General features: G+C 48.3%; 1 protein-coding gene across 1 annotated transcript; it reads left to right on the top strand.

Moving 5' to 3' along the window:
• Nucleotides 1-711: 711 nt before the first annotated feature.
• Nucleotides 712-1958, top strand: EI90DRAFT_3021078 (uncharacterized protein; the record flags this gene model as incomplete). The annotated part of the gene is made up of 2 exons (XM_039057607.1): nucleotides 712-1347; nucleotides 1398-1958. 2 exons carry the CDS (start codon nucleotides 712-714, stop codon nucleotides 1956-1958), a joined length of 1197 nt encoding a protein of 398 aa, XP_038909672.1.
• Between the last annotated feature and the right edge of the window lie 15692 nt (nucleotides 1959-17650).

Here is a 17650-nt window from a genome sequence, read left to right as displayed (position 1 = left end):
GGAACATGCTCAGCATCTACCCATAGTCACATTATGAACTGTACAGTACACTTCCCTTTTATAGCAGCCAAGCAGGGAATAGGGAAACTTACCCTTCTTCTCAACTCAATCCCTGCTTAGTCCCTTCAGTGAGTTTGAGGAGCTGAGGACAGGATCTAGCACCCAGGCACCTGGAACATCGCACACACCTAGGCCTGAGGCTGGGCTGTCCCCACTCGAGGACTGAGCCCTGACAGGAACGTACATGCCCATGGATACCTAAAGCTCAATGTGTGCTCTTGGAGGTCACCCTCAGCAAACTCCACACATTTGGAGGCAACTCAACCCCAGTACATCATTGGGTCAACCCCCAAAACAGACACTTTCCAACACTCCTCAGAAGTGCAAGTCACCACAATCACCATGATCACCACTTAGTGACCTAAACAATCCTTCAAGCGAGCCTCATGCTTTCTCAAATAATTCTGGGAAATTGAACCCACCTCCTTTATCACAAATGGTTACAGAAGCCACTGGTGTCTCAGGTTCCAAGCATGTTGCACACCCACATCCTCTGGTCTCCCTCTGATAGGCTTGAGTGATCACGGAGTCAACACATACCTTCCCTCTACCCCTACCTATGTCTTGGCATGCAAAACTTGCGGCTCCACACAGCAACAACAGTATGTGCATGCTGCTGGCAGTGAAAGGCTCCATGGTGTGAATCTTGTGATGGCTATCATGCACTGGGAGGGATTGTCCTTGGGAAAGTTCCTATCTGTCATTTTTGACTTGCAGAGCAGAAAGGATGCTTTACTTCCCAGTGCACATCAGAAAGTCAACAACTTTCTCAAGGGCTATAATGACTGGGGCACACAACCTGTTGATATCGTAAGACTCATCTTTGAACATGACTTCGGCCGTGACATGGGATGCCAGCCAACATACCACCCACTCCCTCCTTTCACTTCTCATCCTCATCAAGAGGCTGCTGGTGGCTTCCCCGCAAGTGCCAAAGGAATTCAGGCAACAAGCTTCTATGAGCATCAAGACTTCAGTGGCAAGGGTTCTGAAAAGTCATTGAAACAGTACTTTGCCCAGAAAGCACTCAAGGAGGTGGATCAAGAGATGATGTTGTTAGCAAGCGACAAAATACTGAAAGCCAGTGAACATACAGCACTTACATGGGAAAAAGTGACTGGCTTTTCCTTCACACAAATCCAAGGGAGAGTGAGGGAAAAGACCCCACTACTCTGGACAATTCTCACAACAAGCACAATTGGATCAAATGTGTCTCACTTGGAAAAGGCCCATGAAGATGCCATTGAGGCTGTGGAGGCAAGAATAGACGGGACCCATGGCTGGTTTGTGCTTTAGGCAACACACTCATGTACCAGATCTGATCTTTGGTTGGTCAGGGATGTACCGTATCCATTCTCATCCTGGCCTACTTCCATTACGTCAAAGCAAACATGTTACAAACTGTGCTTGGGAATGTACTTTTCACCACCAATGCTCACCGGTCTCTCCATTCAATTCTTGGGCATGTGGGCCTTGTCACTGCATACAGCAACACCCTTGAACGGCTGCATAGTCTGGGCCAAGATAAGAAAGCGATGCTGAATGCCCTTGGCTGCACACTTGCGGCAGGAAAAATTCGAATTCATCTTGTCTACAATAACATAAATCAATATCACCGAGCTTGGAGAGCAAATCTTACCAATCAGAACAAGCTTGAAAGTGGAACAGCTGCCACTGTGATTGTACAACACAAAGTTGATGGATTGAAGGATGCATTTGATGGACCAGAGTATGAGTGCCACAAGTCAGAGTCAAGCAACAAATCTATCACCTTCAAGAGTCTCAAGGCCGATCCGAAATCACTCCACCTTGAAGGTGTTGCCATTGCAAATATCCTGCGGATTTTCCTCAAGTTTATACCTCACCTTCAAAAGATGTCAATAATCTCCAATATGTGAAACATGTGAAGTGTCTGTCATATCCTGGATCTTCCACCTCCCTCTGCCCTATTACTATATGACTCCTATGACCTCCACCAGCCCTCCCAATCTCTCTCTGCTGCCTCCAGTCAATGCCAACGGCCCTAGGACTACCTCCTCCTTCGACTCTCTCCCACTCTGCCTCCCATCTACATCTGCATCACCTCCGGACCTCCACTACCACACCTCCACCTCCTCAGACCCCTTGTTCAAAGGAGATGGACCTGCTTGTTGTTGATAAACCTCAACTTGCCTACCCACCCTCCTTCTTACTTCCGGTCTCCACACCTCTGGTACCTCCCCATTCCTACCTTACCTCCGGTCTTGATAATCTTTATTGTTTTATCATTTGATATTTTCTACAACCCCAATCTTCCGGACTACAACTTCCAGGCTCCAGACCTTTCCAGACGTCTTCCTCTGTAGTCCCCTGCTTATTCTTAGATGGTTCCAGGTCTTGCCATTCAGTTGGCTTTCAATTCTCCCACTCCACAAACCTCAGATGTAATTCGGGCTTTTCAGCTATTCCTTATTTGTCCTGTGGATTCTTTCTATTTACTTCTCCTTCCCCTTGGTAACCTTTGTTTACCTTCGGATCCAAATTGTTCTGATATATGTACACACATACCCCTCCAGTGAATAGTTCCCCCCAGTTATAATATAAAAGTCTTGAGTCCTCAAATCAAATACCTCCTCTAGGATGTCTATCACATCCCACTCGTCTGCTGCTCTACCCTGAACTAAGAACTGAGTAACAGGCATGTCTAAAGGTGCCTTGGTATAAAACCCAAATGAATCACATGATGAACGATTGACCCTCGCTAACACCTCCATCATTAAGTAGTGAGGGGGGGCCTCCGGCCCCCCCTCTGCTGGCAGCCTCAGTTCCTCCATCACCAGCTCCCCTGACAAATTGGGGACAACAAGAATGTAATGGGTGCAGTGCTCTGTTCCAAGTTGCTGAAGCCAAGTCCCTTCAACACCCCATCACCCTTGGAGCTCCACCCCACCTCCAGTCTGTCTCCAACCCACCGTCAGATGACCTGGAATACTGAGCTCCACTAGACAGCATCACCTGGATAGCGATTGGACCTATCCAAGGAATGTTCTTTTGACAGTGTCACATGAAGCTGCAGAAGACTGAGTACCATCCACTGGAGTGTTCAGGTTTTAATGAAGCATCTACCCAAGGCAACCATGATGTCGTGTTGGATGCCTTTGTTCAACAACTGGGACTGAGCCATGATGAATTGGAGGGAAGGCAGTTCCTGGTGTCCAGGAACCAAGCAACAGTAGCCTGCTTACACACTCTACTTGATCAAACATCACTCTGTTGCTCCTGGTTCACTGCACATAAATGGGTGCTCCCCATTATAGAGCTGTGGCACCTTAAGTGGGTGTTTTTAAAAGGGATTTTTAAGGCTCACTGGGCATCAAAAGTAGGGAAGGGGGATGTTGGATTTCGTACTGCTGCTGAGGTACTGGGGTGGAACATCAATCCTGAAAAAGTCGAATTTTACCTGTGCTACCGGCTGGCTGAACTGGTCTTATCATTATGCCAGGTAGGTCCATAATCTCTTTGTCTATCTGTTAGTTTGATGCCCATCCTTGATCACAGATGTTTTTTGCGCAAGAAGGCTGCAACATGGCCTTTTGTCTCCAGTGAAATCAATCGATTGCACCCCATCAAGGAGCTTCAAGAATATTGCAAGCCTGGTTACCTGCTCCATCAATGTTCATTTGCTGACTTGGTTGATCTCGCATGTAACATATATACAACATATGGCACAACAGAGGCTGTGACTTTCGATCAGCACCATGACTCCACTGTTGGTGGGGCCTTTTTTGGCTCTTGGATGAGTGGGATTCATTCATCTCCAACTTCCGTGTTGTCCCCCACACCCCAACCATCTTTGTCTGAGCCAGACTGTCAGGGCAATAGCCCCGAACCCCGAGTCACATGTAAACTAGATACACATAGTCACGTGGACAAGCGGGAACCTCCGGGTAACCGCTTACACACCACCGTAAAATACATCATCTTGTATCACTTACGGCCTTGTGTGCTGAGCAACCCCAAAGACCTCACACTTTTTTAAGTGCATGAGGTGTGTTTTACAACACAACCCACAACTACATAATCTCAACATCTGATTCGGAAGCGCTTATGGCGCCTAAACACGCCTGCAAGGGCAAGGTCGCATCTGCAGCGACGTTAAAAAGAAGCGAGCGGTTTATTAAGAAACCGCAATCTCCCATCATGGGAGATTCAAACCAAAAGCCATCGTCAGATGACGACGAGGATCAATGCGATCCGGAATCAGCAACCACTTCAGGGCTGGTCCCTGAAGGCTTTAGAAACTTAAGTGGAGTAAGTGCGGGGCAAAATACCCCCAGAACTCCACAACAAACTGATCTAACCCAAGCTGGGGAAGATCCCTTACCTCCTCACGAGGTGATCGACTTGCGCGAAAAACGCGTAAGCGCCAAACGATCAGCCCAAAAAGCTGATCGGATAGCGCCGCAGGAAACCCCAGGGCCCCACTATCCCCTGGAGTTCCCCATCACGTCCCCAAGTCAAGCCCTAAAGGCAGACAAAGGGAAACAAAGGGAAGAACCCCCGCGTCGGCTATCCGAAAAACTACTGGACTTGTTCCAGGTTCCGTCCGAATGGAGGACGGAAAGTGAAGATCAACTTCTTCTCAGGCTGAAAGCCCGAGAAGGCACGAAAATACGCCCTGAGAGCAGGATCTCTCAGAGCGCGGAAGCTCCAAAAGAGCCTCCACTGTTTACACTCCCACGCACCATGCCAGACAAGGCAAGGTCGCCAACTTCGGAGGAGGTCTCCGAGATAATGAAGAGGAGGCGAACTGAAATGAGGGAGTTCGCTGAGGAAGCCTTACGTAAAAATAAGGAGAAACCAGCGAACAGACCCCTCTATGAAAGGGAAGCACCCTCTGCAACGGCCTCGCCAAAACAAAGCGAGCGTGGAGTGTTCACTCCAAGAACCCATTCTGGAACCCCCAGAAGCGGAAATGTCAACTGGGGAGAGTCACTGCTCGCCCAACCAAACTTCCTCCTGGAAAACCAGGAATCGCGCATAATAAACGCGATAAACTCGATCCAGAAAAAGATCGAGGAAATGAACCATAATAGCACGGCTCATCTAGAGATAACTCTAGAAAGAATGGCCAACGCAATCGACGCGTTGACAGAAAAAATCAGCGAACAAACAGATTTGCTGAAGGAAATAAACTCCTCACAAAAAAGTGAGGAAACAAATAAACACCCCTGGACCATGGTCCAGGACATAAATAGAACTCGTGAAAAATTCACGAAAAGAACCACCAGTGAAAGCACACTGGAATATCACCAGCGACTCGACAGAGACGCTAAGGAGATCCTTCTCCCAAGGATAGGAGAAGACGATGCCGAAAGAAGACATCGTTCAGAGATTAGAAGGAGAATTGGCACGTACCAAAGGTTCGGCCAAACATCCAATTATGACGGACCTCTCGAACAGAGAGGTAACTCATTCACACCCTCTCAAAACAATGAGAGAATACAAATACAACTTCAGGCGAATTCGCCTGAAACCAAAGAAACGCTGCGAGGAAGATTCCCCCCAGCAAAAACCCCCCCAAAGGAGAGATCTCCATTGGACAGCGACCCCGCGAAGGCAGGGGAGCAAGAAGAGTACCTGGAGAAATGGTACGAAAAGGCCATAAGAATGGCCGAAGTGAGAATACTCACTCCCTACCCAGAAGGAGTGAAGCCAGAAGCCCTAAAGAATGGGCCGGCATTCCCTGACAAGAAATGGTCAGGGGAGAACGACATGGAATCGTTCTGGCAGTGGTTCACAGAACTACTGGGATTCCTCGCCTCGCGAGGATGCAAAGGTCCCCAATTCGACGAAGTCCACCTGGACTGCTTGATTCGTGGATTAGGGGGACCCGCATTTGACCTCGGAATTAGACTCCGAGACGAAACTCTCCTCAGAGGAGACGAGGGCATGTTCCTCGAGGTTCTCAACATATTGATGAGAACCTTCATCAAAGCCTCCGCCACGTTGAACGCGACAAAGAAATACCGCAACGTCAAATACGAAGCGGAAAAAGGCCTAAAACAGTTCTACTTAGAACTGTCAAAAGCAGCATCCCAGATGGTGACGCCGCCAGACCAGGCGTCCTTTAACGCCAGGTTCTTAAACTACATTCCCCTCGAATGGAAGAGGGAAATGATTGCTCATGATAGAATCAGAGCAGACTTCTCCTCAAACGAGGAGATGTTAAAAGCAATATCTCGTGTAGACGAGATAATTGACGGGCTGAAGATGTCTTCAGCCTACAAATCAGGTTACTATACCCGAACAACCACCACGGCAACAACGAGCCACGGCAAAGCCCTCCCATCAGGAAAGAAAGCAGAAGAGCTGAAACCCAGATGGAAAGAGGATACACCCTCAAAAAACTCGAGGAAAACTGACCAAAAGTCAGTTCCAATTTGCGGCAAATGCGGCAAAATAGGGCAAACGAAAGATTGCCCAAGACACAATATAATGAGCGATGAAAAACCAAGGCGTATAGCTGCCATGGAAATCGCGAACTCAACAGATGAAGAGTCAAAAAGCTCATCAGATGAGAAACCAGAGAACAACTCTGGTAACTCCGAAGCATCAAGCTTCGAAGTGGAGGACCCATACGAAGGACCTCAATACTCACCTGACTCAGAGGGTGAGGAAGTCAACGTTGGGACCATAAGAATGGGCCCAATGTCAGTCGTCGACCACGATGACATAAATTATAAAATCAAACTGGCTGTAGCACACCAGTTAGAAAACATGGCAGACGAAAAAGTCGCCGAAGCCTTGGTGGAAGCACCAAGAAAAGACGCCTTGGGGAAATACACCAAAGTACCCAAGGAAAACAAGGACAAAGGGAAGAAGGACCAAAAGTCCATCGAAACCCAGTCCCCTTTATTTGATGCGAAATTCCGCATCTCAAAAGACGCGGGAAAATACCCCGTAAACAGACCGCTCTCAACAAAGAGAACGCTAACGGCTCACATAAAAATAGCAGGCATAAAAGCCTATGCGCTATTCGATAGTGGAGCCGAAACGGATGCTTTATCGCCGGACTTTGTCCGCGCGGTCCACATCCCAATCCTTCAACTGGAGAACCCAGTCGTCCTCCAAATGGGGACGAAAGGAACAAGATCACAGATCCTGTTCGGAACTAACGTGGACGTTGAGATCAACGGCCACGTAGAAAAACACTACTTCGATGTAATTAACATCGACAGGTACGACGCCATCTTCGGCGCCCCCTGGTTAAACAAAAACCAGGTAAGCTTAGACTTCCGGTCCCACAAAGTGAGAACGGCGAACAAGGGCAACATAGACACCCTTGGAATAAGCGAAGACCGTGTGACGAGATCACACGGAGGGAAAACTCGAGCAAGAGCCCGAGAACAACCAAAAAAGAAGCCCCCCTGACAGGGAGGCGGGACTGAAACACACCTCAGGGTAATCACAAGAAAATACCCTGAAGGTTGGCCCAATCCTAGTCCGGAAGGACTAGAACTTCCAGACGTACCACACCTGGAAGGTCTCTCCATGAACAACCCCGAGTTCGAAATACTCAGGGAATGGTGGAGAGAAAAATTTGAAACCGTAATGGCGCCAGCGCCATTAGAAATGCCTCCCCTGAGGGAAGTGAACCATCGAATCCCGTTGAAGGATCCGAACAAGAAATTTCGGGAAAACACCCCAAGATGTCCCGCAGCACTGCAGGAAGCACTAGCGACCAAAATAGATCGCTATGTAAAAGCAGGATGGTGGTATCCCGCGAACAGCGAGCGAGCATGCCCGCTACCGTGCATCCGCAAAGCAGATGGATCTTTGCGCACGGTAATAGACGTGAGGAACCGTAACTCAAACACGATCCTCGACGTCACACCAATGCCAGACATGCGACTGATCCAGGAATCAGTTGCCAGAGCAACATACCGATCAAAGATCGATATGTCGGACACGTACGAACAAATACGCGTGGATCCAGATGACGTCCATAGGACGACATTCTCCACGCCCCACGAAACGTACAACTCGAACACGATGCAGCAAGGAGACTGCAACGCTCCCTGCACCTTCCAGCGCGCACTGACCTGGGAACTACGAGGAGAAGTAGGCAGACGCCTACACGTCTGGTTCAACGATATATTCACCAGCACAAGCTCGGTGGAAAACCACAATAAAGCACTATTGTGGTTATTCACTCGCCTAAAAGGGGCGAAATTCTACATAAGCCGGAAAAAATTCCAGCCATTTGCCCCAATCCTAGACGTTCTAGGAAGCCGAGTGGACGAACAGGGCATCCACGCTCAAGCGGATAAAATGGAAAAAATCCGCAACTGGCGAGAGCCAGCAGACCACACAGGAGTCCTAAGATTCCTGGGAATGGTAGAATATCTATCGATATTCATGCCAAACGTCAGCGGTTACACAGGACCACTGCAAACAATCTGCTCAAACAAGCAGACATTCAGGTGGACACCACTCCACCAGAAATGCTTCGACGAAATCAAACGTCTAGCATGTAGGGCTCCGATCCTGAAGCCCGTCCAGTGGAACCCACCGGAAAGCCTCTCAGAAGAAGAGAGGACCAAACTCCACGTCTGGGTCATAACAGACGCATGCCCAGCGGGCATGGGTGCATTAATTGGACAAGGCGAAAGGTGGCAGACTTGCCGCCCGGCCGCATTCATGTCCAAAAAGTTCACCAACACACAACGTAGGTACTTCGCCTACGAGCTCGAGGCACTGGGTGTCCTCGAAGCGCTCATGAGATGGCAAGACGACCTCATGGGAGGCCGTGAATTCACAGTAATCACGGACCACAAAGCTTTGGAATATTTCAAAGCGAAAAACCACAACTCAGGAAGACACCTGAGATGGCAAGCCTTTTTCGCAAGCTTCAATTGCGAAATAAAATACGTGGAAGGCCACAAAAACAAAGTGGCAGATGCACTCTCACGATACTACGACTCGTCAACGGACGAGGATCTGCATTTCGACGATTATGTGTCGGCGGACATCCACCTGGACAAAAATGCAGAAGATATCATTCCCGACAGAATCGAGGAATACGAAGAACTGCTACTAAGCAGTACCCTGAGTAAAAACTCAGAGAAAAAGAGACTCGCAGCGATACGCACGAAAAACACCCTAGAGGAAGCTCTAGGGGGGAGCGATAACCTAGAGGAAACTCTAGGGGGAGCGCCCAAAATCTGGAAGAAATCATAACTCCAGAAAAGAACCTTCGAAAACAATTCGAAGAAAAAGACCTCATTGAGGCAATAAAATCTGGATACTTGAAAAGCCAGATCCACCGGGAAATCCTAGAGAACCCGGGGAATTTCAAAAACTTCTCCGTAAAAGACGGGCTGATAACCCGACTTGGAGAAGGAGGAACGACCCAGATAGTAGTCCCGAAAGGAAACTACGAAAGGAAGTCCATTCGGGGAATAATCCTTGAGAGCATCCACGAAACACTTGGACATCTAGGATCCAAGAAAACAGTGGAAACCCTCCGTCGACACTTCTGGTGGAAGTCGATGAGAAAAGATACCCACAAGTTCTGCAGGTCTTGCGGAACTTGCCAAACAACCAAGAAAAGCACCAGGAGAAATCCCGGAATGCTTCACCCACTCCCGACCCCCGAGACACCATGGTCATCAATAGCCATGGACTTCACAGGTCCATTCCCAACAAGCTTGGGATATGATTACCTCTGGGTAATCATCTGTAGGTTGACGTCCAACGTCCACCTAATTCCAATAAAAACAACAACGAACGCACTAGAACTAGCATTCGTATTTCTTCGTGAAGTTGTAAGACTCCACGGTCTACCACACTCGATCATATCAGATCGAGACTCGAAATTCACGTCAAAATTTTGGCGCAAACTACACCGAATACTCGGTGTACAGTTGAAATTCACAACTGCATTCCACCCGCAAGGCGACGGCCAAGCGGAAAGAATGATACAAAAAGTAGTACAAATACTACGCGCGATGGTTAGACCAGACCAACGCGACTGGGCAGCGAAACTGTCGATGGCGGAATTTGCGATCAATGCGAGCTCGAACACATCGACAGGATTTGCCCCGTTCGAATTAATCTATGGCCATATGCCAAAGATGTGCCTAACAGCACCACTCTCGGACTACCCAGGAGTAAATGACTTTGCTCAAAAAGCGAAGGAAAACCTCATGGCAGCACACGACACGATAATACATAATCGCGCTGCTCAAACAATCCAGGCGAATAAGAAAAGACGCCCGGACCCGCCTTTGAAAAAAGGCGAGCTCGCATACTTATCCACGGATAAGCTGAAAGGCAGGGCAGGAAAACTAAAGCCCCTATACATAGGGCCTTATGAAATCCTGGAAACATTTCCAGAAACGTCCAACTACGTCCTCAAGTTGCCACCACAACTTGAACAACGCGGAATCCACCCAAGATTCCATGTATCCCGGCTAGCACCTCACGAGCCGAATGACCAGGAAACCTTCCCAAATAGGGAAGTAAACATATTCTACGATTTCGGGGAAGACCCTGATCGCGAAGCAGTAGTTTGCGAAATCCTAAACCACGCGTGGGTTCACAACGAACTCTGGTTTAAGGTTAAATGGGAACTAGGGGACACCACATGGGAACCCCTAGGAAATTGCGACGACCTCGTCCACCTGGACGAGTACCTCACCTTACAAAATGTAAGGGAACCAGAAAAACTCCCTATCAAAGAAGACAGGGAACTCTCGGCATCATTACGCCCCCAAAAACGGAGGCGGAAGAAGTAAAGCCGAGGGACGATGGCCCACAGCCAAGAGCGTGGGAAAGTTCTGGGCGAGTAACTCGCCCGGACAGCCACACCATGTACTAGAAATCACATGGGCTAGGCAAGCAACTCGCCTAGACCACGTGAACCACAGGCTCACGTGCAAAAGAACACACAACCGCGGCGAATCCCACACACGCAAGAACGAAGACCCCTCCCACCACCATGAGTAACATAACGACGAGATGTCGTTCTCTGGGGGAGGCAACCCTCGGTTCGATCCAAACAAACCGCCGGATATCGAAATACGACAACCCGGGGAGCAAGGCTCCCCGGAACAACAACAACACCAGGCGCAGATAAGCGCCATGGATTACACGACGCACGCAGCACAAATGAGTGCTGCGAACCATCAACCATCCGCGTTGCCAACAGGCATCGCACACCCCCAGCCTCCCCAAAGAGGCTTCCAACCATACGCGGTGCAAACTGCACCGATGGCGCAACAAGCGCCATTCCAGGGGCAGCATTTGCTGCTGCAGCCCCAGGCATACTCCCCAGGGAACTTCCCTGGCCAGATCAACCCCTGGTTTAGCCAATTCGGCCCAGGTCCAACAACGCCCCAGCCAAATGCAGGCTGGGAATCAGCCATCGCGTCAGCGGTAGCTGCTCAGACAGGTCAGCTCCATGAGGAGCTGAAAGAAATGAAGTCCCTCATAGGAGGGAGACGAGGGAGCGACAGCGGCTCCTCGTCCAGACCGTCCAAGCGGGCACGGTCTAATAACTCGAGGGCGTCAGAAGATGCCTGTGACCATTGCGCCCACTGGAGGCGCGAATACAACAGAGCACGAAGAGATGCTGAGGGCATCTTTGACTCTCTGAAAGACGCAGAGAGAGAAGTCGATCTCCAAAAAAGGGAGATCGAATTACTGAAACGCGAGCTCAGAGAGGCACGCACACTGGCAGACCTCGCTGCCAAACCCATCATGACGGGGGCCTCCCAGGTCAGGGGGAGGGGATATGGTTCCGGGCCTCATGAGGCGCGACCCCAAATGGGGACTAGCGCATCAAGGGGTGGGGCACCGACTATCCCACCACCCCATGGGCAGGCGACCCTGTCCGGGTTGCATAAGGGCCCGCCCTCAGAGGGGCAAACCCATGTCGAGGGGAAGAGGGAGAGTGGTAGGCAACCGACGGCAGACCCTAAAACGGGGACCACTGCCAGAGGCGGCGGGCCACTGAGTACCTCAGCACCCTATGGGCAAGCTACCCTGCAGGGAAGTGTCCACATGCTATACGAGACCGCCGAACTCAACGAGTTTGGCAAAGTCGAAGCTCCAGTTGACATAACAATCAACCCCAACTTCCCCATGAGGAGAATAGTGGGGTCAGAAGCGGCGCATGACGCCGCATACGCTTGGTGGACAAGTGTGAGTGGGAAAGAATTCGTACACTGGTACGAACAGGCTGAAGCCGCCTTCAAAAGCGGCAAGGTACACAGAACCCTTCGCGAAAAAGCGAAGGAAACTGAGAAATACTTCTTGGGACTCCCGAGCATCGCAAGACTCGCGGAGGAATATAATTCCCCGGAGAACAAGGGAAAAATCTCCTGGGAAAGTCTAGGCAAAGCTGCCTACTTAAAGTCCCAGTTCAAACCACTCAGGACTCCTGAGGAACGTGCCGCAAGAATGGCGGAGCGGGAAGCGAAAGCTTCCAAATACTGGGAAAGAGACACAAGTCTCCGAGCTGGACAACCAGCCCAACGACCATCCTTCCCCACAGGAAGAACGGTAAACCTACCGTACTCTACACCTGAGCCAAGCAGCTCAGGAACACAACAACCCGCTGTAGGAGAAATAATATTCAAAGAATAAAACAATGATCTATCAGAATAGTCAACGAACAGGTGACAAGTTCAGACGTTTAACAGATCTCATGATCTTTATGAGACTGGACAGACATTAGAAGATCATTATAAAATATCTACACCCATGTAGTATGAGATTTAATCTACTACAATCATGCCTAGAACTTGACATAGGTGTAATATTCAAAGAATATATCCCTACAACAAGAAAATAGCACATAGACGGCAGAATAAGAAGGAACATTGGGAAAGAAATGTAAATATCTCGGGAACCAGTAAACTTTTGACTGTAATCTTTTTACCATCTGGAAGGACTGTTTCTTAACTTTATCCACGGTTTTGTTTCATTCTAAAAGCTTCAAAACTGACGGAGATATCGCTCAAACGGCGAAACACCTTATAATTCATATATATTTATTTGCTAATTCTTACAAAAGGTAATGTGACTCAAGGGAAATATATTGGCGCCCGGAAGTCTGGCGGACCGAATACCATATGATAGAGTATTCCCCGGCGCGGGCGGACAGTTTTTGATCGCATCAGAAGAGGAGAAAATGCTAAAAAACCGGATCTTGTATATTTTCCCATGATTCATCAAAACTTTTTGATTTTAAGCCCAAATAAATCGGAACAAAGGAATGATTGATGATCTGGATCTCGGATCATAAGCATGAAGTGATTCAGAAGTCCGCGGATCAGTTAATTAATTGGGAAGGCTCTAGAACATTAGTAATGATGTGGCTTCACAAAAAGGGGTCAATTAGAGAACAGTCTAGAAAGTTCCTTTATAGCCGAGTCATTTCTAAAGATAACCGTTCGTAATGAAGGCGGTGTAGAGCATAGCTTCAGCGCTACAAGATCCCGCTGAGATCGGCCCAAAAGACAAAGAAATGAATTACTTATTGCTGAGTCATGTCCTAAGTCCATTATTAAGCTTACACAGCCCAACCCCCTATATCATTCTAGAACTATCTATAATACAAATGTAGCACATGTAACTAGTGCGAGGCGTGGGAGTAGAGAGGCCTCTGAAAAGCATAAAAGGCCACCGCTTCTGCCCCCTCTCAAACCTCAGGTAGAAATAAAAGTTTAATTCTCCTCACCAGTGGTTGGTTCGTTTGCTCCAAAAGATAAAAGCAAATATTAGTTGTTAGCTAATATAAAACTAACACGTCACTCTAAGCGTGAGTTAGGGTCAGTTAGACACAGCTGAACAAAAGTGTCATAGTGAGAATTAGTGAGAATTTGGTGGAGGGACTTCTTAATTGAATAATCTCTCAGCAATACTTGGTTATCACACCACAGGAGAAAAGTGAGCGATCCTGAACCTGCTAGATAACTAGCACGCACTCTAAGCGATAGAAAGAGCAGTTTGGTCACTCCTGTATTGAGTAACATTTATTGCGGAATTATTTTATTAGCAGTTTTCCTTCAGTAAATTATCAGGAAAATCACATCCTACTGAAAAGTGGTAAATATAGGTGTAATATTGACTAGAAATCATAGTAAAGTCAATATAGAATTTTATCCGTAGACGATCTATACATCAGGTGAGATCGTTGGGGGGTGTTTATTGTTGTTTAGACAGTGAACAATCATATATTTGGCAACCAAAACACGGTCAGTACGCGAATCAGCACAAACTCTAATATCGTTATTGGACGTAGGAAACTGGTTACATAAGGTGATCCAGCTCCGCTCCTTCACCGCTCCCACCCAGGGAGCACCCACTTCGTCGAGCCCACAGCCTGACAATGTAGCCCAGGCTACGTCATCGCATCCGACGCAGCAATCGGATGTCCAGATGAACAACCCGGAGGAAAACCCCCTCCGGGGCAATGAATCCACCCTTGAGAGAAGGGAGAGTGACACGGTAATACGCCATCGAGGCGCCCGTGAAAACACCCCCCCCAACTCGAGGCCCCGCACACAATACTGTATGCGAGGAACCACAAGTAACAATTGCGGAAATCTCCACTCCGTCAAAAGACCCACACCCACCACCGCTCGTGTGTAAACACCACTTACACACGAACCCTCACAGAACAAGTGAGGAACACCAAAGACATACAACCTTTGGGTCGAAATCCATTTTCAACAAACTCCACCACTTCTTTCTTCTCTCCCTGCGATACCAATGTATCGCCGTTCACTTCAAAGTAACGGCCCACACTCATTCACTTCCTAAACCCCCTCTCTTCCTTTCACCAACATGTACAAAATCGCCCACTTTAAAGTGGCGACAACAGAAACACTCATTGATAATTCCAAACTCAATGTAAAACAACTATTAAAATTCTGTTTCTATTCACCATCAACCTTGTATGCGTCGCAAATGCAACGCAAGGGGGGAGAATGTCAGGGCAATAGCCCTGAACCCCGAGTCACATGTGAACTAGATACACATAGTCATGTGGACAAGCGGGAACCTCCGGGTAACCGCTTACACACCACCGTAAAATACATCATCTTGTATCACTTACGGCCTTGTGTGCTGAGCAACCCCAAAGACCTCACACAGACGATGGCATTTCATTTCTTAATACTGGTGACATGGATGATGCCACTCCATCTGACAATCCCGACCCCATTGCAAATGACCTTCCCCACTTAGATGACCAGTTCACCAGTGACACACAACTTTATAACAGTATTGTCCTCTATCGCAATCTGCTCCATCTGTACAAGTTCAACACCAGTGTACATGATGGGGACATTGGTCATACATTTGAGGTTATTCATGTAAGTTTTGTTTAATCTCTAAATTACATAAAATCTGATGTTGCAGTGGCTCCATTTCTATTTTTTTGGTATTGGGTCAAACAACTATGGCAATGAGTTGCTTCAACAAGCCTGTGATTTCTGGTGGCACCTACCCACAGTGACACAAACAGCAATTCTCCTCAACTACTTAGTTAACCCATCTGGATTTCCCAGCCACTTTCACAAATGGGACTTACTTCAAGAACATTTGAACTTTTGGTTGAAGTGGGTTTTCAATGGACGAAAGAATGCATTTGATTCTTGCTTTCTCAGGGAAGCCATCTCACTTAATATTGTTGAACTGAAAGATTTACTTCAAAGCTTCATGGGGATGATTGGGCTTGCAAGAGTTCATCCAGGTTGTACCCAGGTGGACATTGAAGCAGATATCAATTGCCTCAGAGTGGTGTATCTCTGGGAGTTGTCAGAGACCAGATCAAGACGAAGGAAGGTCTCCATGGCGGAGGGCTTCGGCCTCAGCAACTTATGCCAGGAGCACTGTGCCAAGTAACACATCCGTGCCCTAACTTACTAACTGGCAACCAGAACTAAAAGGGGGTAAACTCTAGTCGATTTTATTACTGAGGTGTAACCTATTTACAAGTCAAGTATATATAGTTACAGCGGGGGCAGGCCCGTAAATGATGGGGCTGAGCGGAGCAGAGCTAACGGGGTTAAACATTAGCTGATTGAATATTACCGACAAGTCAGGTTGCAGGGTTAGTGGAATGGTAGGCGATAACCCAGAAACAGAAAGGAGGGATAGGCCTGAAGGAGGGCTTGCAGGGCAAGCGAGTGTATTGCCCAGCGGAGGTGGGAGTGTGCTAGCAGACATCGGAGCTGTCTGGAAGCCTTTGGGGCTCCATACTTAGGGAGGCATAGGTAATAAATTGAAAGGAGGGGGTGGTGACCATCGAGGGGTACCGAGGGGATTGCGGAATACAGGAGCTCCGAGGTTAGTGAAGAAGGAGCGGAAGTAGACCGGAGGGATCCGAAGGATCGGAAGTCGATGGTTGGGGATGGATATGACAAAATCCATTTAAATTCTAGATCTAACTCTCTTGTAAATGTCTCCATTAATTGCCTTAGCGGCGAGCCTAACTTCCAACTTCCCTTTCACACAGCTCTAACCCAATACTTTGTCCATCAAAATTCCAGGTCCAATCGTCCCCATAAACATCACTTTCAGGGTGAGTCTGATTTGCCACTTCCCTGCCATGCACCTCTGACTCAACACTTCAGCAGATGTGAGAGGCCTTTTCCACATGCTGCTGCAACCAGAGTTATTCCCAAAATCTTTTATGTTGTTCAATTCAGGATCATACCTACCTAAGTTTACATCTAATCCTCTTTGTATCCATTAATTGCTTTAGCAGTGAGTCTGATTTGCTGCTTCCCTGCAGCATGCCTCCCACCCAACACTTTGGCTGATTGTCAGAACTGTGCAAAGCTTCACCAATGGTAGCCATAGGTGACTGAACATTGCCCACTAGTGGTACAGGCGTCCTACACATGACCAAGCTTTTAGCAAGGAATAACCTCACTGATCTCGAGGCTGAGGTACTTAGGCAAGTGAGCCGGGATTTCAGCTTCAATGACTCGAGGAGGAGCGCTGCGCCCCGTTCTCGACGCGGTCCCGATACTTCAGAAGGTCGGAGGTCTTACGGGGAACAGAACTATGCTTAGGGGTGAATTTCTAGTTGATTTCGAACTGCAGTACAAGCATTAGTTACAAGCTGTATATAAGCGCTAGGGAACTGAATAGGGAATAAGTCGCCAGATCTCGCAGAGATTGCGGGTGGAGAAAAGAAGAAGGAAAACAAACAAGAAGCATGTGTTTAAGACAGCAAAGGTCAAACGTGGGTGAAACATGGGACAAAAGGTCGTGGCACTCTGTGCTGCTAGGTCGTTCAATGACAATTAGGAGAGGGGTCATGGAGAGGTGGTGGGAAGTGGTTAGATGGCGATGGGCAGTGAGCAGAGTGTGCGGGGAGTGTTCGGGCATGGGAGAAGGTCAGGGAGGAGGTCATCTGACCCCAGGGAACGCCGGGTTGTGACACTGATGCAGGTTCTACCGCCAGTTCCCTGGTGAGAATCCCTCATTGCCATCATCTTGTGTGACTTGCACCCAAGATCGTTTGTGGACTGCAGTGCTCTCCTTCATTTCAGCTTCTTCTGCTGGGTGTCATGAACATCTTTCC

The sequence above is a fragment of the Cantharellus anzutake genome (assembly GCF_015039405.1).
Source record: "Cantharellus anzutake strain C23 chromosome Unknown EI90scaffold_100, whole genome shotgun sequence".
NCBI classification, from domain to species: domain Eukaryota; kingdom Fungi; phylum Basidiomycota; class Agaricomycetes; order Cantharellales; family Hydnaceae; genus Cantharellus; species Cantharellus anzutake.
This window is presented reverse-complemented; position numbering and strand designations above follow the sequence as displayed.